We start from the raw sequence: 25,074 nt of genomic DNA, 5'->3' as shown, positions 1-25,074 counted from the left end.
AGCATTTTTTGTCTATATTCAGCCAATATCATATTACTGTGAAATAATTTCAAAGGTAAGTGGGCTAACCGGTGACCGCTCTTTATATGTAAGCCACTGACAGTGCGAACACTCTACCTCGTTCAACGTCCAATTGTTTCATTTTAATGAACGTCATTAATCTCTTAGTATGGCAGATTTCAGTTTCTAAAGCACTTCTTTGTTGAACATACCTAACAATTTAGCCACAAGAAATAAATAATGTCAGCAGACACACTGCTTACACCTGATGTACGTCTGGGGGAAATATCAAACAATTATAGAACAATATTTGTGGACACAGTTGGAAATCATCTTAGTACAATCAGTTTTTTTTTTAATTTGTTTTTTAATTTGTTTTTAAAATGTCTCCATTATTCTTGAAATTGTCCTTACTTTCTATTTCTTTACCACTCACCTCTGCTAGTGACCTGAACACGTTAATAATTTCCCGTAAAATGTTGTTCCCTTTGATACAAGCAGAAAATATTACTGTTATGGTAACTTTTGCTCAGGACTGTCATATACCCTCTCATTGGAGGTCATCGTACAACCAAAAAGTCTTAAACTTGTGGCTTATTAGGTGACGGTAATGTATTTGTGTAACCTTGGATACAAACCCTATCACCTTAGAATGTTTCATGTCCTAGGTGGCCGAGTGGTCACCGTTACAAATAACTGGAATTTCACCTCGGTCTGCCTGGTTTCAAGTCTCTGTTCGGCCAATGTTGGTATGTTTGAAAGCAAACCAGTAGGTTCATGTGGGTTAGAGGTTATTGCCGGGTTTTTCCCCGGCTCTTCCTCCAATTAATATGCTTTGTGCCATGTATAGCCTATCATGTCTTGAAAATGTCGTTAATGCGTTCAGTATTTCTTTAGTAAATTTGTGAAACATATTCATAGGTTATGAAAGAGGAGGCTTAGGAACTCGAATTTGACAAACAATACGTTATTATTAACAAATGAATATATATATATATATATATATATATATATATATATATATATATATATATATATATATATATATATATATATATTCGGATTATGGTTTAGTAGCAAGGGAGTCGACAAAACCGTACAAGGTAAGTTTTCTCCCTTGTTATTTGAAGACTTAAGGTAGGTTACTTTCTCCATTAACATCAAACTCTTAAGTGGGGTGCAGTCGCCTCTGACGAAACAAAATATCCCCACATCGCGGTTAGTGTATTTACTTTCCAAATACATTAATGTATAGTAACCGTAAGCAGTTCACCGGGGGATGTTTTTTTTTTTAGCAGGATCCATTCTTTTCTCAATCGCGTTAACAAATATACTTTCTCGTGCGGTTGCCCCTTGTTGTTATTAGGCTGATGCATTACAAAAAAGGCTTTCTTGGAAGTTATCAGCCAAGCTATCTTTGAGGGTAAAACCCTTGGTGAAAAGCTTTCAAACCTTATTCGCGAGCCAGGCGCCACCATCTCATCGATTTTCACGGCGCTCGGTTTTATCATAATTATACGTAGTCACAGAAGGAGGCGGGGCAGCATATTCCCATCTCCAGCCCGGTCACATAATCCAGGCCCTAACAGCGTAACAGAATGGGTATAGAAAGAAAATAGAGCCGCTAGCCGGATGCTGCATCTGTTAACAGAAGACACGGTGACAGTACTTCTCGGAATTATCATGTGTATCGTGTCTTTTCGTTCAGAGGACCGCTGGTAAGACCATCATCTGGCGGACCAGAAACACATGGTGCTTGTCAGCACCTGAGCTGTTGCGTTCTTTGCCTTTGTTTGATCTCACATCAGTAAAACAAAAACGATAGGCTGCCAGCGAAGAGACCAGATGCAGCAAGCCACACCGCAATAGCATCCACAACTAGTGCCGTTATAGTGGCTTTGCGACCTTCGGCTTCTTTGAACGCTTGCACGTTTTGTCTGGTGCTGGTTTGTATTGCTGTTGTGCTTGCCGTAGAGGCGAGCGGAGCGGAGCCTCTGACATAATCTATCTTTCATCTTCTCTGTGCGTTCGAATTCTCTTATTGTCGAATGACGTAGGGGTGTCGATTCCGCTGGTAATTTCAGCGTTTACTCGTGCGAGAAACTGTGTTTTGAGCATTAAATAATTCAAGTATGCGTCAAGACTTGTGTATGGAAGATTGATCAAACGTTTGCAACGACGCTTACGTTGAGACCCTTCATCCAGAGTTTAGTAAAGTCTTGCGACTTGTCCATTTTTAGTCTCAGCGTCCATGGCATTATATTCAGCTTTGTTTGTTGGTCTTGTAAACGTATTATGGGCGGGATAGTAAATCCATAGTCAATACAAGCAACTTTAACATTTAGAGTGCCCAGCCCAATGTTTTGGCCATCCTTCTGCCTCTACCCCGTATTTTTCCACATTGTACCCGTTATAAAAGCAGTCGTAGGCAACCATGACGATGCCATTTTGAAATGTATTTCTTTCTGTTTTGGCCTGAAAGGGAACATCCCAGGTGAGATTTGTTGTTGTAGGGTTTAACGCCATTTTTCAGCACACGAAAGGCTATACATGGCGGCCAGTATTATTGGTTAAGGAAGAACCCGTGAAAACACCGGAAAGAACCACCGACCCACGAGAAGCTACTGGCATGCTTTCTCACATGCCCAAATTGGCTGAATCCGAGACTCGAACCCACGCAGATAGAGGTGAGATCCGTAACGGAGAGCGCTTGTCGTGAAAGCTGACTTCGCATGCAGTGGTTACTCACCAACCGGCAAAGTTCACATAATGTTACTAAAGCGTCATTTCAAAGTGTTTTTCAGGATTCCAATGATTTATAAGATCTTCGCACGTGATATTCGATTGCACGTACTTGTCGAACACGTCGAAGATGGTATTGTTTTGGAATGAAACGAAATCATGCGCGTACTCTTCAGGTTGGGCAACAATCGGCGTAGATCGGCGTCGCTATAAAAGAATATCATCGGTGACCCAAACAACATTTCATGTAGCTATTAAAGCGATGTACGGGTGGAAATACCATCACCGCAGTGCTGGTTTTGACAATGTCTGTTGTATTGACCAAGCCCCAAAGTTATCCAAAGCCTCTATAACACGAACTGCGTCGACTTAAATATGCGCATAGCGCACCTGGAGATTTAATGTGAACCAGAAAGGGTAAACATTTTGGCTACGCTTGGTAACCATATTGTTTATCTGCCGCGTCTCCTGTCTTCCAGTGACAGGTGGATCAATTACAACTTCTCGTAAGTAACGGGTATGACAATAATATACGCTCGAAAATGTTTTACACAATCTTGTACACACCAATGAACTTTCTTATTTGATAAATCGATGAGTGGTCTTGTTTGGAAACGAAACGTTGATTAGCTCATTCAATCAGCATGAATGTTGGGTCAATATTAAGAGAAAACTGTATTATTTTTGCAGTCATTGGTCAATCAGCTGTATGGATAATCATGGATAATCAGGAGGAATGCGGAAATCTTATCGCAGGCAGCCGGAGGTAGTTGAGGGTTAGGGGATATACGCCCATAGCTTGTGATGATGCATACATACACATACACACAGATTATATATATATGTGTGTATATATATATATATATATATATATATATATATATATATATATATATATATATATATATATATATATATATACACACACACACATCCCATACATTTAATCATGATGACATTTTGGGTATGAATGTAAAGGATTCTTATCCCCAACTTATTTTCTTTTTAGGGAAAGCAAAGGACGAAAAAGAAAAGTTCCGGAAAAAAAAGACAAAAGTGAAAAAACAAACAAACTGAGTAAGAAAAATCAAGCGGAACGTAGATCGGCACAAGGTGAACATATTATTAACACCGCTGTTGTGGACATATTCAAAGATATTGCTTTGGCATTTCTACAAAAATTCGAACATTATGTAAAGATAGAGGATCTTTTGAGGATGCAATGTATGGATCCTGAAACGGATGTTTACAAATCCATTCAGTATCCTCTTTCTACTGAGATAATAGAACTAATAAAAAATACATTAGTAGTTCACATCCCAAGTTCAGAACCTTACAAGAATCAAAATGCTGATACGTTTGGCAAGAATAAATTGCGACTCGAAGAGGCCGTGGCTACTTACATGATGGATATACATGAACACAGAACTCATAAATCATCGGTGGCTGGAATTAAACATATTATAGATAAATTTATTCGTAAAAAGTATTTTGTCGACGCTGAAGCGCTGACGTTACTACAAAGAGAAAACCAAAATCGGATGGAAGACTATGAGAAGGCAAGAGAAGCAGTGGAAAAGATGTTACAAAAGTTATCAGACACTAGTATGATACAAAAATGGACCACAGAGCTTGCGACAGTAATTGAGAACTGGAAGAAAGAAAATGCAGTACTGATTAAATAAAAACATTGGAGTGGTTTGACTTTTCTTGTTTGGTTGTACTGATATTTTGTTCATAACAGAAAATAATAGTGGAGAAGAAAATATGATACTTATATGAGAGATGTACTATTTATTATGAAGATGATGAAAAAATTCGAGAGAAGAATGGAGAAAAACAATAGGAAAGGAGAATATATTACCGATAAGGTGATTTCATGTTGTCAGAGATTTACCGCACTTTATTGATAAAACGTGAGACTCCTGTGGTACGTATCACGTACATGTGTAAACGACAATATACGCCAATTAGTGCCAAGGCAGTTTCGAGGCTGTTTGTTATATAGTTTTTGTATTGTACACTTTTCATTTATAAAATGAATATAAATGCAAGGTTTATAAGATCAGTTGGCCATTCTTGCAATGTCCTACGTTTCCAAATAGACGCTTGATAGCGATGCTAATGCACGATATTTACAGAAACTTAAAAGTTGTGGAAATTAATGATTGTCCTTTTTAAATTTCCAGCAAATATTTGGGTCAATTACCCAAAAAATGGCCTGAAGTGACTTGGCCTGATATTTGCAACTATCTTACAGATACACCTAGTAAGTTTGTTTTTTAACAAAATATTTTGTTGAAGTAATTGAACACCTTTTTCTCAAACCTATTTTTCTTTAATTAAACTATATCAAAATCTGAAATTTTCAGTCGGTATTACTTGTGATCCTAATTATTTTTTAAAAGTTCTCATTAATTTATATTTTTCCATAATTATTCTTTATTTGTCCTATTAACCCTTGATTAATAAGTACTAAAAGTTGTGCATTTTTCAACCTATGTACATATATCCACACTGCGTTTATAACAATAATTGCAAATCTTAGGCATATTTTAAAATGTTGTATAAATGTCACCCACACGTTCTTAAAGTCACTAGAACAATGGCGGTCGTTTTCACCTCGTCGGTCGTAACTATGCACTGAAAATGCCCCGGATGTGAAAAAGTGCCCGGATTCCCGACCCAACATATACTGAGAAGTAAACCTTTAGTGAAAAAATTGTTAGGAGATCTTTTCCTACTTGTAACGGGAAAATGACCATGTTTTATTGATGGAATTTCAGTACTTTTATAACTTGACCTCAAAACAATCAATACTGAAAAATTAATATATTTTGGTTCTCTCCACATCCAGTATATCCGCCAGAAAAGCTGATATGAGAATTGTAACTGATTAAGTGCATCATATATCGATTAAACACTCGGCAGTTAATGGGAAGAAATGGTCTTTCTCGAAATTCTTTTTGCAATAAGAACCGTAAGAGTAACAGTACCTTCAGGGATCATTTTTAAATCATCATAATATATGACTGGTTCAATATAACACGAAAATTGATGCATAAATGGGTTATTAAAATGCTTTACATTTCAGAAACCATTACAACCATACTATATAGTTTGCAAATCAACACTGATTTCATACTAATGCTGATTTCTTTTTATCCGAGCTTTTTCAAATATCTGCTAGAACATTTTGCTAATGAGTAGCACATTTTAATTACTGCTTCCAGGAACACTTTTTTTGAAGCGGGAGTCTGCTTTGATAATGAGAATAAGGATGGTCTTATTTATATGATTCTGAAAATATGGGAAACGTTTCGTGCATAGACAATTCACAAAAAGATAAAACTAAACCAAAGCTGTAATTTTTTATTAATAGGTAATACGGAGAAGACATGTGATATTGACAATGGATATATTACATGGAGATAGTGAGGTATACGACACATAATCATTTGTTTCATGAAACTGCCTGAATAGAAGATTTATGACGTTTTATATTTATAGAATATAATACATAAAGTTTAATTACATATATAATATAGTACATATAATCAGTTTTGAAGTTGGAGAGCCTTATTGCTTGTTTCTGTAGCAGGAATTACATAATGTGGTCCGTGAAGCTACTTTTAGTGGAAGGCAAAATAAAAGGAAAACAATACCTCGTTATCATTGCAGCTTAAATGCAGTCAAAAACAATCAACCATTTAAGTAATTTGAGATGAAGAAATCTTATCGAATTGTTATTTGGTTTCATTTGATAAACAAAACTGGTCATAAATTAGAAATTAAATGTATATTTTATGCGAGACAAATTATATTATGGTGATAGTTACAAACTAAATACGTTTGATATAGTTATTATACGAGTCAATTATTTTATGATGATACAGTTAGAAATTAAATTCATTTTTTTATAGCTATTGCGTGAATCAACTATTTTATGATGATACAATTATAAATTAAATGCATTTTGTATGGCTATTATATGAGTCAGTTTATATTACAGTGTTATAATTACAAATTAATTGTATTGAATATGGTTATTTTGTGAGTCAGTTGAATAATGGTGATGTAATTAGAAATTAAAAGGATTTCACATGACTATTTTGAATCAATTATATTGTACATATTTTCCCTATGTCATGATTTCTTAACTTTACATTCTCTGTAGCATTGACTGTATTCCGTTAAGATGTTCTTTCTTTTCGTGCTCACCGTGGTTTTAAAAAAAAATTGTTGATGATGTATATTATATGTGTCGGTGATGAGGAAATTTGCCCTCTTTATAAGTTTCTCATATTAAGATGTTAAACTTGTCTCAACAAACAAAGCAGTTAATATGCCACTTTAGTCATATGATAACACGTTCATTCCCAATTTACAAAATGGCAATGTCAGCTAAAAATAAACATGCTTTAAATGTTCTTTCTAGCACTTTTGAGTAGTGTATAATTCAGACAAGGACCTATGTAGCTATTTTAAAGCTTATGAAGAGATTTTATAAAATAAAGTCTTTATTCAGTAGTTCATCATAATTTTTTGATAATGCCTTTAGGATTTGCCATAGTAGGGTATCGCTACTCAAACTATTTAGAAAATCATCTATCCCTCGATAACTTGTACCGGTTAGCTTACGAACGCGCTTATCATGCCGGGTCAGCGTGGATTCCAATTTGATTTCTTCTAAAAATTGCCGAAGGATTTAGCCGCTATTTGTTGAACATGAAGAAGATAGCAATTACAGTTGGTAAGAAAAACCTTGATGCATTGCTCATTGGATCATAACAATGGCAATAAGTGCCTGGAAATTTACAATCATCATTATACGTTATGAACGTTTTAATAAGAACTCAAATAGTTTGTTAGATTTTCTTGGAGAAACTGTTTTCTTAATATACTTTACATAATATACGGCGAAATAGTGATCATTTAAAATGCTGGTAAATGATAACATATGGGAACATATTAAGAAATAAAAGCTAATTAAAGATGTCATATTAGGTGAATTCGTGTCCATATCTTCATAAAAACATGCACCAATCCATTCTGACTTCCCATTATTGTCCCTTTTGCAATAGTTGATCTTGTACTTTTTGGCTGACTGCTCGGTTGAAGAAAAAAAAAAGATCCTTGCTGGTTATGCTTCATCGGGACCTTAAATTCATATTTTCTTTAAGGGAAAAGTTGTGACGCAGTCCTTAATTATCAATAATATTGTATGATAGCCAAGTTATAATTTTAGTGTTTTACACACGATAAGACACCTGCCCTCCCTACTCCTGGTGAATTTGAGATTTACTTGAAGAAATATGCAATATTACTAATGAGTGATGTCAAGTATGTGTTCATTGGTTCCAGTTTGAGCTTTTACATGTTTTATGGATCTTCGTCTATTAGTCTCACTATTGCCATTGAATGCAACAGCACTTAATCTGCTATCGTCACTTGGTACAGATTACACGCTCCTGCATCCCTTATTGAAACTTTTTAAAATTAATATAATTCATATATCATGTTCTTCTGTTTATAATTCGTTTAGTACAAGAATAAACTCTGCTGTTTTCTTAATTACAAAATAAAAGTAGTAAGGAAAACAAAGGGGTTGACACAGGCCTTAGTTTTATAATACTTTATCAATTGTATTTGCCATCCAAAATAACTATAAAAAAAACTTATCTTGTATCCGAATTATTTTCAGATGTCAGAAAGTGGGGGCACAGGAAAACTCTGTAGAGACACTCGCACCACAAAATGCATATAAATATATGGAAGTCCCTTTTCTTTATGATTCCACAATACATGGGCCTTAACCGAAAAACAGGAATATGTAATGTAAGAGAAACAACGCATATATTTCTTGCTGTCCAAGTGATTCACTAAGATCTCAGACTGTACAATCATTTATGGAATTGACCGTGTCTCCGCAAATATAAGAGGGACAGAAAACATATATAAGGAAGACTCGACTGTTACCACCCTTGAAGAGGTAACATATACTTCTTAGCAGGTTTATTGTGCTCCACTAAATAAAAGAAAAAGGAGCAGTATCCGTGGCTAAGATAGCGCGTCTTCCAAATATGCAGCATCTATAGTTAAGGACTAAACGCTTGCGTTAATTGTGTCCCCCCACTATAGAAACTCCCCATCTGACTAAATTTAGAGACAACACAGCCAAATCAGTTTGTCAATGTGTCACTTATAATTATAGCACAGATACTGCCCCTTCAAGTATTGGCTCCCTAGTTACCATTGCAATCTCCTGAAAATGGTTCTGCTTCGAAAACCAATATGTCCACCACAACTATGGATAGTCATATCAACATGGGGCTTTCACCCAAAACTTCTTGTGATATGTATTTTGGTCCTGAACAAAAGTAGTTATGAGGACATCTGACATGGCCGTCATAGGAGCCATGTTGAAAATCTAGTTATCGCTACTCCTCCTGAATCGATGAACACTTCAAAATGTTGTTTTTTTCAGTAAATGGCATTTTGTGACGTCTACCTGGCTTAAATTAAAATGGTTTTGATTTGACATCAAGTAAGGCCACCACCACAGCTGTCTTCAAAATCTTGTTACTGTTACTCCTAAATGGAAAGTCATATCTACATGGAGTTTTCACCAGAAGAATAATTATGATATCTCGTTGGCCAATAAAGAAAATGGCACTGATTTGACCTCCAAAGTGCCTGCCACAATATATATATATATATATATATATATATATATATATATATATATATATATATATATATATATATATATATATATATATATATATATATATATATATAATGAATTTTAACTGATTAGTCATTAGCAATGTAATAAAATAGCAATTAAAATTATTAATTATCCCAGTCGTTTAACTGAATTGAAGAGAGGACACTATTTCATCAAAATCCTGTTTTTTTCTTTGATCTCTCTCTCTCTCTCTCTCTCTCTCTCTCTCTCTCTCTCTTACGGATAAGTGAAAGAATACGGGTAGGTCTGTGGAGTGAGATAAAAAAAAAAATAATGAACTTGCAGCAACTAACCTACAAGAACCTCGGACATCGTAACGGTCAGGTATACACGTTCTGTGGGATTTTAATATGTTCGAAATACTAATGATACAAAGGTGCAATATCCTGCCTAATGCACATTGGTTAGGAGGAAGACACATAAAGTAATCTATTAGTGCTTTATTTGTCTTTATTACTCTCTTCCTATTTGTCTTTATTACTCTCTTCCTATTACAAAAAGCTTATTAATAAGGGTGTGAAAACAAATTATTTAATATTAAAATGTCAGAAGACCACTCTAACACACACACACACACACACACACACACGCCGTCCTTTCTCTCTCACTGAGTTAGTTGGCAAAACAGCACACTAATAGAACAACAAACATGTGTGTGGACTATACATAAATGCCTTCATGGAAAGTCTTTCGAACCCCACCACCACCTCTCTCTCTCTCTCTCTCTCTCTCTCTTTCTTTCTTTCTCTTTCTATCTCTCTCTCTCTGAACCACCGTAGAAGGATACCAGCGAAAATCTGTGTAACATTCCCCCACTGTGAGGCCAGGGTGAGCCATGGTTAACACCACATTTGACAGGAATAACAGAAATCCAGATGTGTTCATATAACATAGCCAACTACCATACAATAAAATATAATTAAATGTATCAAGAGAGTGTATAAAATAAATATAAAAATACATTTATATTTAAGGTATTATTAACTACAGTGCCACGTCAAATAACAAAATGTGTCAATTTAATAATATGTCATAAAAATATGATGCACTGAGGGCAATCTCTTCAGATTAATAATTTTATAGCAGACAGCAAAACTTGTTTAAACAAAATTTTCTTTTCTGTTTTCAGCTTTGTAAATCACTCATTAAATTTTACGAAATGATTGCTATATCAAAAACCCTTGTGAACTCATTTAATGCATTAAATATCTATATGTAAAAAGGAAATGTCAATTAGTCTTAATGAGCTCATTATTAAACCTGACTTTATCAACCTAACTGTTGTGGATAAATTCTTGGTTGATGAAATCATACAAGAAAACGACACAATTATTTTAATTTTTGTCCCCATCGGATATTATTACCCCCGTCTGTCCAGCACACCGAGGTTAATTCTTCACTTAGGTCATTTCATGCCCTGTAGTGGGACATTCATGTTTCTTGGTCACAATTTTGTTTATCAAATTACTGAAAATACATAATTATGTGCATGTAAAGACAGGTCATATTTTTTATGTAAGCATGGTAACAATAAATCTCTTGATTGTTTGGGGCACTATGTATGTTAGGTGTATTGATCAAATTGATACTTCCCTACTTGTGAATTGTATAACAAACCTCTCTTTCTGACAAGAGATTACCTCTCCGTGAGGTGGATTTTATGATACATTATATAGCCGAAAGAGTACTATCATGTACTAATTGTATGGAAATAAATTCAATGAATTCATATCAAAGAATGTATGTATATAAAAAATAGAACCATGTATGATTTTATTTTTAAAAAAGTCATACCAATTATCAGCTAAAAATGAGCTACGTTAACATATGTTTGGGACCCTGGGAAGTCACTTTTAACATGGACTATTCACTCATTGTTGGAACTTAGAATTTTCTTTTTCATTGCCATATGAATTCTTTGAGTAATCGGAGTACCCTGGCATGAATTTTTGTTTAAAAAATATCTTTGTTGGGTACAATACACATTTAAATGGAACAAGACTAAAGAATTCATGTTTTACAATGCATTATTATCAAAATACCCACTATGGGAAGGTAACTCATTGAACGAAAGAGAAATAACCTATGATGCTAAAAGAGCCAGTAAGGCTTCTCACTAGGCTACTGCTGGTAGCTTTGCACAAACTATCCAAGTTACTAACTCATATTAATTTAAATGTAACAGCCCAGACACTAACTCATCTCTTGTCTAATGTGGCACAATCACTGATATACTCACCTCCACCCTCTGTAACCACTGTAAATATCTGCCATTTATCCTATCACATAACCGTTAAGCCCCTCTACAACGAGTTATTATTTATAACAAGAGATAAGGTAAAAAAAAAATTAAAAAAATTCTCCATTATACATATAGGCCTATTTTAAAACCTTAGTTCAACCCTGAAGGACTCTATCTTGATAAATAGACTTGCTATAAATATATTACTTAAATATCAGTACCAAAGTGGTATAATTATTACTGAAGAAACAAAAACAAAATGCTAACGTAAGTGATTCTAGTACTGGCATATGTATGTATTTATGACTGACTAATTTTATTTCCTCTTCAACAGAGATTACATCAAGTTAATCAAATTCAAGATAATACAAAATCTCGAAACACAACAAAGGATCATTGTCGCAAATACACGAAAGAAGTAAGGCGACGGATAACGTATTAACAAAACGAAACTATTTAATGCATATAATAATATAAATGTGTCTATGGTAACATAGAATTACACATTACATAGCTTAGCATGGTGCTGACCTTCCTTAAACACTTGCTTGATGGTGCTAATGATTAGTGCTGATGCTAATGATCAATGTTGTAGTGCTATATAAAGAAGTGAGTGAACGTAATAAAGAAGTGAGGGAACTGATGGTACAGAGATGCGGGGGGGGGGGGGGAGGGTAATGACAAGCGCAAAAAAGAAAGGGAACGCGCAAAAAGAATAGAACACGGTTCCCACAACACAACACCCATGATAATGTTACTACGAATGTCTATGTTGTTAAATGATTGACATTAACTTTGAAATAGTAAAGACAGGGACATGAAAAAATACAAATGGCAACAGTAGTTGTATTTCTGACTAAACAACCAATGTATGTGTGTGTGCATGAGTGCGTATATGTATGTATACTAACTGGCTATTACCTTCTTTAGTAATCATCACACGGATAATACAAGAGCATGATACATAGTGAGCCTAGTGAGAAAAAAATAAAAAAGACATACCGTGTCAACAAAAACCTTTACATGATGAAACAGATGAATACATATAATCACATAATTATGTCAAGAAAATTTGGAACTGAATATTTAGTTTGATATAGCCCCAACCTTGTTCAAACTGTTTCCCTGATGTTTCTAATGTCAGGGCGACTGTCAGTACATCAAACATATATTGTTACATGTTTAACAATAACCTTGGAATAGGAAATACCCGGATATGTATGCCTGTTTTGAAATTTGTTTCAGAATTTTGAATAATTAGTCATAAAGCCGGTGACTGATATATTAATTCAATCAAACGTATCTAATGTGACAAAATTAAAAGAAAAACACAAATGGAAAATTTATGCAAACGGCAGCATTATGTGTCTTTTGTGTTTCTTATTGCAAGACGTGTGTATGTATGTATGTATGTATGTATGTATGTATGTATGTATGTAGTGATGGGGGTCACTGTAGGGACAAAGGAAATCCCAGTCAAAAAGGTCGTGGGTCGGTATAGGGACAAGATTTCTAGGGGCAATGGAAATCCCAGTCCAAAAAGTCTTGGGGCTGTATAGGTACAATGGGACTTACCATTAAAATATGCCCTTGGGTCTTTATTGGGACAAGTGTTATAGGGACAATTGGAATTTAACATGTGCCTATAGACTGTATTCATGTGACGTCATCAGTTTTGGTGTGCGCCATATTGGATTACAACGCCATGTGTTTCATTGTATAGCAACACTACTAGTACGTTTTTTCACGTTGTAAGTTTGGATCAGTTGCAATGGTAAACTGTTGTGCCGTGTTCGGGTGCGGAAATCATGCTGATCGTGAGAAAGACTTTCCATACTTCAGACTTCCCACAGTACGGCAGAAACATGGCGAACAGACACTACAGTTGTCGGAGGAAAGACAGCGCATGTGGCTGTCAAATATTGGACGTTCTGATATAAAGATCAGCAATTTTCCGTATACACGTGTATGTTCAGACCATTTTGTGAGTGGTAAGTTGACATGAACTTTGGAAACGTTTGTTATTCATATAGTATTATATCAAGATAGCGGTCCCACCCCACGATTTGCTTTGTTCCCTTAGTCAAGTTGATAGGAAATTGAAACTAGCATGACTAGATTTTGGCTAACAATAATCATAACTTATCTTAGTCTTAGGCTGTTGAATATCTGCTTACAAAATTTATCTCTTTTCTTTGTTAGAATATGTATATCTGTATGTAGGTATATAGCCTTGCATGTAATTAATTTGTATGTACATTTGAACATTTTGTACATTTTATTGTTTGTAAATGACAAGCCACTGTTTCTTGATATGTTAATGCAAACCGTCACTAAATCAAATCTGTCAATGTCTGCCAGCAGCATCTTGATACAATTTAATGATGTTAACATTTTGTGTTATATTATAAATGGGATGTGATGGTAAAGTCCATGATATTAAAATATGTTTTTATATTTAGGTGATAAATGTATTTGCAGATGCACAAGCTGAAACAAAGAACTGAATGGTACATAAATTGTGCCACCATATCATTAAATGAAAGACTGTTAACATAGTATTATTTTCATTTTCAAACGTTAATATATTATAAATTGCTTTGAAGGTAAACCTGCTGATTTGTATGACAAGACGAATGTTGACTGGGTACCGACCTTGAAGCTAGGTCATGTCAAAGTCTTGCCATCTCCATCACCTGCCAGTGACAGATACAATAGAGCATTGGATCGCGTCAAGAAACGGAAGAGAAATTATGCTGCTGAAACCCTTGTGTCACTCCAAGACATATTGGTTGATGACCAGTCATGTTTGACAGAAGAATCTGTCGATCACAACACAAGGGAGATCCAAACTGATTTAATGGGTCATAATCTAGAGGCAATGCAATAAGAGTTGAGAAGACTGACTATAGAAAACATGGAGCTGAAGTCGGCAATAGTTAACCGTAAGATGACCGCAGAGAGTTTGGAGGGAGATGATGACAAAGGCAACTATGTGACTGGTTTGCCCACGCACCACATCTTAATGCAAGTCTTTTTGCTTATTTCTTCATACTTGATAGAGACTCATTTATCATCCTTGACAAAGTTTCAACAACTTATGCTAACATTAATGAAACTACAAACTCAATGTTCACAATGAATTTCTTGGGATAATATTCCAGTGTGCACAGCCAACAGTGTCGAGAACATTTTTGAATACTCTTCATGTGATGACTCGTTTACAGCCTCTTATCAGATGGTCTGAGAGATCAAGAAGACTATGCCCATGGAATTCAGGCGTTACCTGAATGGTAAAGTTGTAATTATCGACTGTTTTGAAGTCTTCATTGAAACTTCATCAAATGCAGAAGCCAAAGCTATGACTTGGTCTTCATACAAACATCATAGTTAAATTTTTAATTGGTATAACTCCACAAGGGACCATCTCTTTCCTTTCCCAAGCATGGTGGGGCAGAGTGAGCGACAACTTCGTCACAGAAAACAGCGGTTTTCTAAATAAACTGCTACCTGGAGATGTTGTTATGGCAGATCGAGGTTTTGATGTAAAAGACAGCATAGGAGTTATGATGGCCCCTGTCAAGATGCCAGCTTTTACTAAAGGAAAAAAGCAAATGCCAGCTTTAGAGCTCGAGGAGTCAACAAATTAGCTCACCTTTGCATTCATGTTGAACGAGTAATAAGACTATTGCGACAGAAGTATACCTTTTTTTTCTGGAAATGTGCCTATTGACCATTTGCGCACCACTAATGACAAAGGGTTGACAACTATTGATAAAGTTGCCATAGTGTGTGCTGCATTAACAAACTTGTCACCAAATATAGTATCATTTGATTAAAAGTGATTATGCTATTGTCTAGGAATGTAGTAATGTGGATGTTGATGTATATATAATTAGGAAGGGAGGTGTATTAATCTATAATACATGAGAGAGATCTATTGATATTTACTGTTTTCCTTGAAATAGTGCAGTGAGAGAGAAAGTGACTATTGAAGAAATCAAAGCTGTTTATTGTGTTTTTGTCTACAGACATTTTCAGTTTAAATAATAAATCAATATTCACATTGTATTGTAGGTTATGTATTGATATATTCCTTTCGTCCTTGAAACTGAAAATTGTATCATAAATTGGCATCAACTCTCTACATCTCTCTTTATATCTCATATATGCACTAATCATAATGCAATACTGACAGATCAAAACACAAGGCTTTTTTGCATTATGGCTTTTGAATACATAAAAAAGTTGTCAAACAAACAAGCATGTACCATTATAAATATATAAATCACTCATATAAACACTAATCATAATATAGTACTGACAAGTCAAAACACAAGACTTGTTTGCATTATGGCTCTTGAATACATAAAGAAACTTTGTCAAACACACAAGCAAGTACCATTATAAAAATCTCTTTCTGTCTCTCATAAATGCAATAATCATAATTATTGTAATTATTATAAACATCAAGCACACAAGACTTGTTTGCTTTTAGGCTTTTGCGTAGATATAACACTTTCGAGTCAATTGACTTTGCTAACCCTACTCTTGCTACAAGATTGTATGCATTCAGGGCAATACCATTTTCCTTTTAGCTTTGATGCAATGCCTACACATTCAAAATGAAACAGCTGAAATTGGCAATTTCGATCATCACAGGCAACCATCTGTCCATATTCCTCATCCTGGCAGAAGCACCATACAGACTCTGATGGCTGGTGTGGTGCATTGCTTGGTTCTGGTGTTGTCGCTTTACTATTCTGTAGTGGCAAACATGTAGGCTCTGACGGCTGGTCTATTGCACTGCTTGGTCCAAGTGTTGCCCCTTTACTATTCTGTAGCGGCAAGCGTGTATAACATCTGGCCAACACTTCTGGCAGAATTCCAAGTCTGAAAACATGGAGTGCTTTTGGAAGCATATCTTCCCAAAACGCATGGCATTTCTCAATCCTCTCAATATGAATTGATTGTCTAGTCCAGACTACAAAGTGTGCATAATTTGTATCACATACAAACAATAGGCATTGAACTTGGTAATAATGTTCATGTCTTCTGTCGAGAGTTAGCTCACCGTTGCAATCTCTCACAAGGAATGATTTTTCAGTGTCAGCTTTACTCAGGTCCACGTCTCTCATTGTATATGGACACTTGATCTCTAAAGATCCAACTCCACAGCAGTCTCATGATGTGATGCCATCAGGTGATGCTCCAATCTCTGGATGAGTAATATGAATTACAAGACCAGATGAACGAACCATGAAATTTGTATGATTTTTCTTCATAGCTTCTATGTATTGATGCTTGGCTTTTGGCTCATATGTCAATCCCCAACCGGTCTGAATTGACTTGAATTTTCTCAGGTCAGGATAACATATATTTTTGATCAGGTGAGGTGCTGGCTGTGTTGAGCTTGTATGACAAACTGCTTTGAATTTTGAAGCAGTTATTCTGCCTGTTCTATGTTTCTGCCAGAGTTTACTCATAAACTGTCCTCGTGTTGCCTGCTCCAATGTTTCTATCTGGGATATGGTAACCTCAATTTTTAATTCAATGCACTGTTTCCTAATTTCGCATAAAGGAAGCTGATGTATCTCTTGATCAAACAAGTTTGGGATACATGTGTTGTGTCTCTTTTGGTATGAAATCATCACTAAAGGGCTGAACTATACTCGTAATGGCTGGCTTCACCTGACCATTTTTTTATCTCGTGCAAAAAGTTGATAAACTCTATCTCACTGATCAGTGGTACTTCCTTATGTTGTTTTACTCTGGAAGGAGTTGTTTCTGTTCCTGTGGCTATTGCCTCATCCAAAATAACTATAAAAAAAAACTTAAAGTCGGTCTCAGCAACAGGTCTGTAACTGATTTGTTTCAGCGATGCAGGCAGTAACCAGTATGCTGGAGCTTGTGTTACCGTTTTTGAGTCGTACTGTTTCACTGTTGCTTCTACTGCAAACATAAGAGATGCCACATGAGAACAGACTTCACCCAAACCTGCCATACAGTCACACTATGCAGTGCAGATGGTTCCAGTCTTCTCTGCAATAATCCATGGTTGGGTGGGCTTTTCTCTCAGTTTTTGTGAGTGGAGTACCTAAAAAAAATGAGGACTAAATTACAACAAGTTGATTTTTGTTGCCCATTCAACATGAATCCAAAATTAAAGTGGATCTGATATTTGCTTGCATGGAATACACTAAGGATACATTTCATCCAGTGGCTGAGAAAACAAAATGTGTTCTCTCAAATGGCAAAGCCACAAGTGAGATTACTAGTTGTTTTTTTTAAAATCCATAATAACTGAAATCTGAAATTCTGGAGTGTATTTCAAATATGCATGCAAATGCTTGCATATAAACCAATGTTTCTGACAGCTCATTATGAAAACTGGCATCTAGACTACATATTTAACTAATTTATTTTTGTAGGTGTGAAATATATGTGTACATGTACTCGTGAGCTATCAATCTGCATAAACTGAATTGTCAACATGCCAGGGCGATTGGGGGGGGGAGGATGGGTGGTGAATAGATGAGAGAAAATGGACAGAAGGGGTGGTGGAAACGAGAGAGAGAGAGAGAGAGAGAGAGAGAGAGAGAGAGAGAGAGAGAGAGAGAGAGATGATGATGATGATGATGATGATTATATTACCTTTCCCCGAACAACATGGTATCCATTTTTCACGCATATAGCAACTTCTCTAACCCATTCAGAAGTAAATAGATTGTATGCGTCAAGGCTTTTCCGGGCTTTCATTTCCTCTAAGGTATAGCTGCTCTTTGCATAAATGAAATAATTTATTATACCTGGGTACTGAAGGCATGGGAAGAAGATCTCCGTAGTACTCCACTATGACTTTGGTATTTGATAGGGATCTAAATCATCTATCAGCCGGCATTTACTTAAATATCTTTGCTTTGATGTACTGTCTAACGTGTCGATATATATCTGATTTTCTCTGATTTTCACTGGCTTCGACATTGTTATTAGCAACCACAAGTGTCGACCTCCGCTTGTAATCCAATATGGCGGCGTGCTTATGTGTGCACATAAAATTCTGACGTCACTGAATGCGGTCTATAGAGGGACAAAAAGTATTAAGCCTGTATAGGGATAATATGAATGTATTAGGTGAGGTGACGTCACTGTACTGGACATTTGCAACAATATCCACCAGGCGTTCTATAACGTGATATGTCCCGCTCCGCCAATCATTCTATCCAGTTCTATGTCCCGCCCCTCCAAGCATTGTTTTATTCGTATAGTTTTACCGCTGAACTATCTAATCTTACCCGCCCCGCCAAGCGTTACAGCCTTTCACGGTGAAATAGCGACAAGGGAAATGGAATAGATGAAGTGACGTCACAGTGCTAGACATTGGGAACAATGTGGCAAGACGCTGACCTCAATCGGGTTAAACAGCAGTAACAGTGGGTAGCGGGTATGTTTAGCCAGGTCAGCGGGTGGCGGGTATGTTCATCTAGTTCAGCGGGTGGAGTGTAGGTTCAGCTAGTTCAGCGGGTAGCGGGTAGCGGTAAGTTCAGCTAGTTCATAAACTATGCGAACAAAATAACGCTTGGCGAGGGCGGGACTGACGGGATATAGACAAAGACATATAAAACATACAACACCTAATCTATAAAATCGACTAAAAATTTTTGGGCAAGAAAGCAAATCTTTTCGAGGCATATGAGTTGTCCTTAAAAAGGGCCTTTGGGTTTCTTCTATTTTCATACAAATACCAAATATACTATCCAAACACGGGAAGAGGAAGTAAAACAAACCACAAATATACTATCCAAACAAGCGTACGCGAACACATACAAACAAATACTCTACTATCCACACTCGGGAAGGAGAAAAACATAATATCTATTATCCACACAAACGTAGGCGAACGCATACAAACCCAAAGTATACTATCAAAAAACCCAATATGTACTATCCACACAGGGGAAGGATAAAAAACACAATATCTACTTTCCATACAAACATACGCGAACATATACAAACACGAAATATACTAGCAAAAACCCCAATATCTACTTTCCACACAAACGTACGAGCTCGTATACAAACTCCAAATTTACTATCCACACAACGTACGCGCACGCATACAAACACACACTCTACTATCCACACAAACACACACTCTACTATCCACACAGAAAGGAAGGAGCAAAAAACAAACCCCATATATACTATCCACACAGAGGGAAGAGGAAAAAAGACAAACGCAAAATGTAGTATCCACGCATGGAAAGGAGAAAATACCCCCAAAATATACTATCCACACACATGAAGGAGAAACAAAAACCAAACCCCAAATATACTATCCGCTCACGGGAAGAAGAAAAACAAACCTAAATAATCTATCCACACAAAAGTACGCGCACGCGAAACAAACACACACTCTACTATCCAAGCATACACACACACACTCCTATCCTCACAAACGTATGCGAACTCATAAAAACACAATATCTGCTATAAAAATACCCCAATATTTACTCTTTAAAAAAACAATATATACTATCCACACAAATATACGCGCACGCATACAAACATACTCTACTATCTACACAGAAGGGAAGGGTAAAAATCCAAGATCTACTATCAAAAATACCCCAATATTTACTATAAAAAAACAAGATCTACTATCCACACAAACGTACGCGCACGCATACAAACTCACACTCTACTATCCATACAAACGTACGCGCACGCATACAGACCCCAAAATCTACTATCCACACAAATGTACGCGGACTCAGACACACACACCACAGAGGGAAGAAGAACAAACAAATCCAAAATATACTATCCACACAAACGTACGTGAACGCATACAAACCCCAAATGTACTATCCACACACGGGAAGATGGGGGAAAAAAAAACAACAAATCCCATATACACTATCAACACAGAGGGAAGAAGAAAAACCACAATATACTAACCACACAGCAGGAAGAAGAAAACGATTATATACTATCGACACTGAGGGAAGAAGGAAACGTTTTTTTTGAAAGCACCTAAGCCCTCTACTTACAATGACCGACTCTATCAAACACACACGCCCACACCAACACACACTTCATAACCCATTTAACCCGTTATTGTATGGCGTGAGTGTGTGATTTTAGAAACAAAATCAAGACACAAAATGATGGATGAACAAACTGACTATTTTTACCCATTTGCATGCCTAAAGTGCGTGCGTAAAGGAAAACATCCTTTCCATTTCAATTCTAACTAAAAGAAAAATGACCCACAGGGATAGAGATAGGTGAAAGGGGACATATTCATGCAGTGTCATTAAAAACAAAAGCACACCATCCTTATTATAAAAAGTCAAGACCAAGAGACACTTGCACTTTCTTTCTTGTTCATTCTCATTTAGAAGTTAGTGTGAATATTCACAACAGGTCCAACGCATCGGCTCAAATTGTCAATTGTTCCATTTCCATCTTTTAACTGGCACAAGTTCTTCCTCATTATCAATTTCTTTTTCTTCTTTACCCCTCTCCGCTTTCTCCTTTTGTTTCTGTTTCTTCTCTTTTCTATCAGGACACTATGATGCCCAATGCCCTTTCTCCTAACAATCGTCTCTATTTCTTAGACGAAGGAGGTATTCTGGAGACAAATACCCATTTACCCTGCAGATGTAGCAACTTCAACAGCACTTATACACCTTCGTATGACTCTCATCAAATCAACGACCAGAAGGGCAAGTTGTGTTCACACTTTTGCTTGTGAATTATGCTTTCGTACGACTCTTAACAAATCATTGAGTAGCTTGATCGTTTGAGAGTTGAATGAATAATCTGACTTTAAGAAATCTCCATATATACAGGAACCTGCTGCGTATGAAACATAGTCAAACGAAATTTTGCAATAAGATGAAACTATTTCATTGGAAAAGTAAGAGGCAAAGACGTGCCGTGTCGCCTCACACAAGAGCTGAAGTGTTAACTCAAATCCGTGTCAGCGAACTCAAAAACTACATCAGTGAGCTTGAATCAATGCTGTCCAATGATGTCACAAAACCAAGAGTCCTGATTCACGCCAAAGGAAATTTGTTCGGTCCATAAAAATATTACCACATTTGAGTAACGCAAGAAAGAACTTACAGAAAATTGAGAACGACGGCTTAAACCTACAACGTAAAATGTAAAGAGTTCAAGTAGTGTGTTAAACTAAGTCAAATTAAATTGTCATAATCAAGACGAAACGATTTATTTTCCAAGGAGAAAACAGGCACCAAGCGACAATGGCGAACCGTGTCACACAACACGTTTCAAAATGTGTTGGTACAGGTTTGTGCTTGCGATCTTGAAGATGATATAATTTTCTTATATCAAACCCATTTGCATCCGCTACAAAACGAGATCGAGAGGTTGAGAGAACAACGGTGGTAAATCCAATAGGATGACAGAACCAACAAGACCAGTGAAGAAATAGATTTGTTTCATACCTCATCAACATTATTGACATACACTTATACGGTTAAATTAAATGGTTTACGTCAATAGTTGCTATTTCTTTGCTATTAATTTTTTGTGCAAACGATATGTGTGCAAGGGAAAGCTAACACACACACACACACACACACACACACACAAACGCACGCACGCACACGCACACAAGTGTTATATCATTGGGTGACAGTAGAACGGGCAGTACTTTAGTCTGGAGTGTATGGGCAGATAGACTTAATATTTCATCGGAGAGTGAAATAAAGAGCGGTCAAGAAAAAAAAAGAAAAAACGTAGGACACCATTTTTGGTTATGTTATTTGTTTGCGGTATGATAGGACAAAGATAATTGAGCCAACCATACACTTGTGTGAGAAATATTCATTGTTTTCATGCATTCATCAATTTTATTAAAAGGTAGTGTGATATATATTGTCGACTGACTGCTTAACATTTTGCTGTATATCCCAAATTTAAAAAATGTTCCGTGTTTCGCAATCGCTAACAACAATGTTGCAAAGTTTTCACAAATCTAAGGGCGGGGAAAAATAACAAAAAGCAGCAACAAAACGCGCCTTGTTCGATCGACAGTTTAATCTGAAAGAAAATAGGTCGAACATTGTTATATTTTTTCGGAATGTGTGTTTTGGTTTTTAGTATTCAGAGTTAACTATTGGCAGGGATATAAAGTGCAATGTCACTCGCGTCGTTCTTAAAAAAGCCGTGTGTTTGTTTCCTTTCTTAAAAGATGGTAAATCAAATGATAAAGCTAAGAGAACTCAATTGTTCAAGCTCGTCAACTCAAGATTTTATTTCATCCAACAATTTACTGATAGAAGAAAAACATCGTTCTACAATTGTTAGGTTGTAAGTTTTTGAAAAAGAATTACATGACAAACGGAACAGTTCACATAGTTATGGTAACTACTGATCACATTTTTGGAGAGGTATCTCCTAACGAAACAAATACCGTTAGGATTTCAATCAATCTTATTACGACGGAGAGAGAGAGAGAGAGGTAAAGAGAGCCTGTTATTCCTACTTTTAAAAAGTATTACGATACTTAAGTTTGTTTTTCACGGTATATTTTCTCTACGAAAGTTTCAAGAAAATACACATTCCACTTGGAAAATCAAATCCACAGGAAATATCCAACATTGTAAAATATAACCAGAGTGAACTGATGGCGAATCCGACTAAAATATTCTCACAGAATAGTACAGTTAAACATTCCTTGATGTATTTTGCAATAAGATTGACACAGTTTCCATGGGATCGCCCACGGTACGATTGTTCGTGCATTAGTTTTTACGATTGTTCTTGTTTTTTCCTAAAATCACACACTGACGCCATATAATAACGGGTTAAATGGGTTATGAAGTTTGTGTGGGTGTGGGTGTTGATGTTTGACAGAGTCGGTCATTGCAGGTGATTGCTTAGGTGCTTTCACAAAAAAGTTTCCTTCTTCCCCGTGTTGATAGTAGATAATGGTTTCCTTCTTCCCATGTGTATATAATATATTTGGGGTTTGGATGCGTTCGCGTATTTGTGTGGATAGTATTTTTTTTTCTTCTTCTCTCTGTGGTGTGTGTGTGTGTGTGTCTGTTGATAGTTGATAATGGTTTCCTTCTTCCCATGTGTATATAATATATTTGGGGTTTGGATGCGTTCGCGTATTTGTGTGGATAGTATTTTTTTTTCTTCTTCTCTCTGTGGTGTGTGTGTGTGTGTCTGTTGATAGTTGATAATGGTTTTCTTCTTCCCTATCTGTGGTTTATATATTATGTTTTATTTCTTCTTCCCTCTGTGTTGATAGTGTATATTGGATTAGTTTTTTCTTTTCCCTCTTCCCATGTGTAGATAATATATTTGGGATTTGCATGCGTTCGCGTATTTGTGTGGATAGTAATTTTTTTTTCTTTTTTCTTCTTCTCTCTGTGGTGTGTGTGTGTCTGTTGATAGTTGATAATGGTTTTCTTCTTCCCTATCTGTGGTTTATATATTATGTTTTATTTCTTCTTCCCTCTGTGTTGATAGTGCATATTTAATTTGTTGTTTTTTCCTTCTTCCCGTGTGTAGAGAATATATTTGGGGTTTGATAGTATATATTGGGGTTATCTTTGATAATAGATATTGGGGCTATTTTTGATACTAGATATTGGATTTTTTACCCTTCCCTTCTGTGTAGGTACTAGAGTGTGTGTATGTGGGCGCGTACATTTGTGGACTTTATATATTGGGTTTTTTGACAGTAAATATAGGGGCATATTTATAGTAGATATGGTGTTTGTATGCGTTCGCGTACGTTCGTGTGGATAGTAGTGTGGATAGTAGTGCGTGTGTGTGGATAGTAGAGTGTGTGTTTGTATGCGTTCGCGTACGTGTATATGGATAGTAGAGGTTTTGTTTATGCGGATGATAGTGTGTGTGTGTTGTGTGGATAGCACAGTGTGCGTTTGTATGCGTTGGCGTACGTTTTTGTGGATATTATATCTGGGTTTGTTTTTTCTTCTTCCCGTGCGTGGACAGTATATTTGGGGTTTGTTTCTTTTTGCTCCTTCCCGTGTGTGGATAGTATATTTTGGGTTTGCCTTTTTTCTCTTCCCTCTGTGTGGATAGTATAATTGGGGTTTGATTTTGTGCTCCTTCCCTTCTGTTTGGATAGTACAGTGTGTGTTTGTGTGGATGATAACCTTTGTGTTTGTATGCGTTCGCGTACGTTCGTGTGGATAGTAGTGTGGTTAGTAGTGTGTGAGTGTGTGTGGATAGTAGAGTGTGTGTTTGTATGCGTTCGCGTACGTTTATGTGGATAGTAGAGGTTTTGTTTATGCGGATAATAGTGTGTGTGTTGTGTGGATAG

At 36.2% G+C, this 25,074-nt stretch overlaps 1 protein-coding gene across 1 annotated transcript in view; it reads left to right on the top strand.

Moving 5' to 3' along the window:
- LOC149773241 (uncharacterized) overlaps positions 1-7,272 on the top strand; it is a 38,096-nt gene extending 30,824 nt beyond the window's left edge. The window contains exon 2 of the mRNA XM_089946562.1: positions 3,752-7,272. Within this exon, the coding sequence (XP_089802688.1) occupies positions 3,752-4,427 (676 nt within the window). The 3' untranslated portion in view covers positions 4,428-7,272. The remainder of the gene's footprint in view (positions 1-3,751) is intronic.
- The last annotated feature ends 17,802 nt before the right edge of the window (positions 7,273-25,074 follow it).

Source organism: Sinohyriopsis cumingii, unplaced genomic scaffold (assembly GCF_028554795.1).
Source record: "Sinohyriopsis cumingii isolate HCF-2022 unplaced genomic scaffold, ASM2855479v2 utg000781l, whole genome shotgun sequence".
NCBI classification, from domain to species: Eukaryota; Metazoa; Mollusca; class Bivalvia; order Unionida; family Unionidae; genus Sinohyriopsis; species Sinohyriopsis cumingii.
The sequence above is the reverse complement of the archived record's forward strand: the minus strand, read 5'-3'. Positions and strand labels throughout refer to the sequence as shown.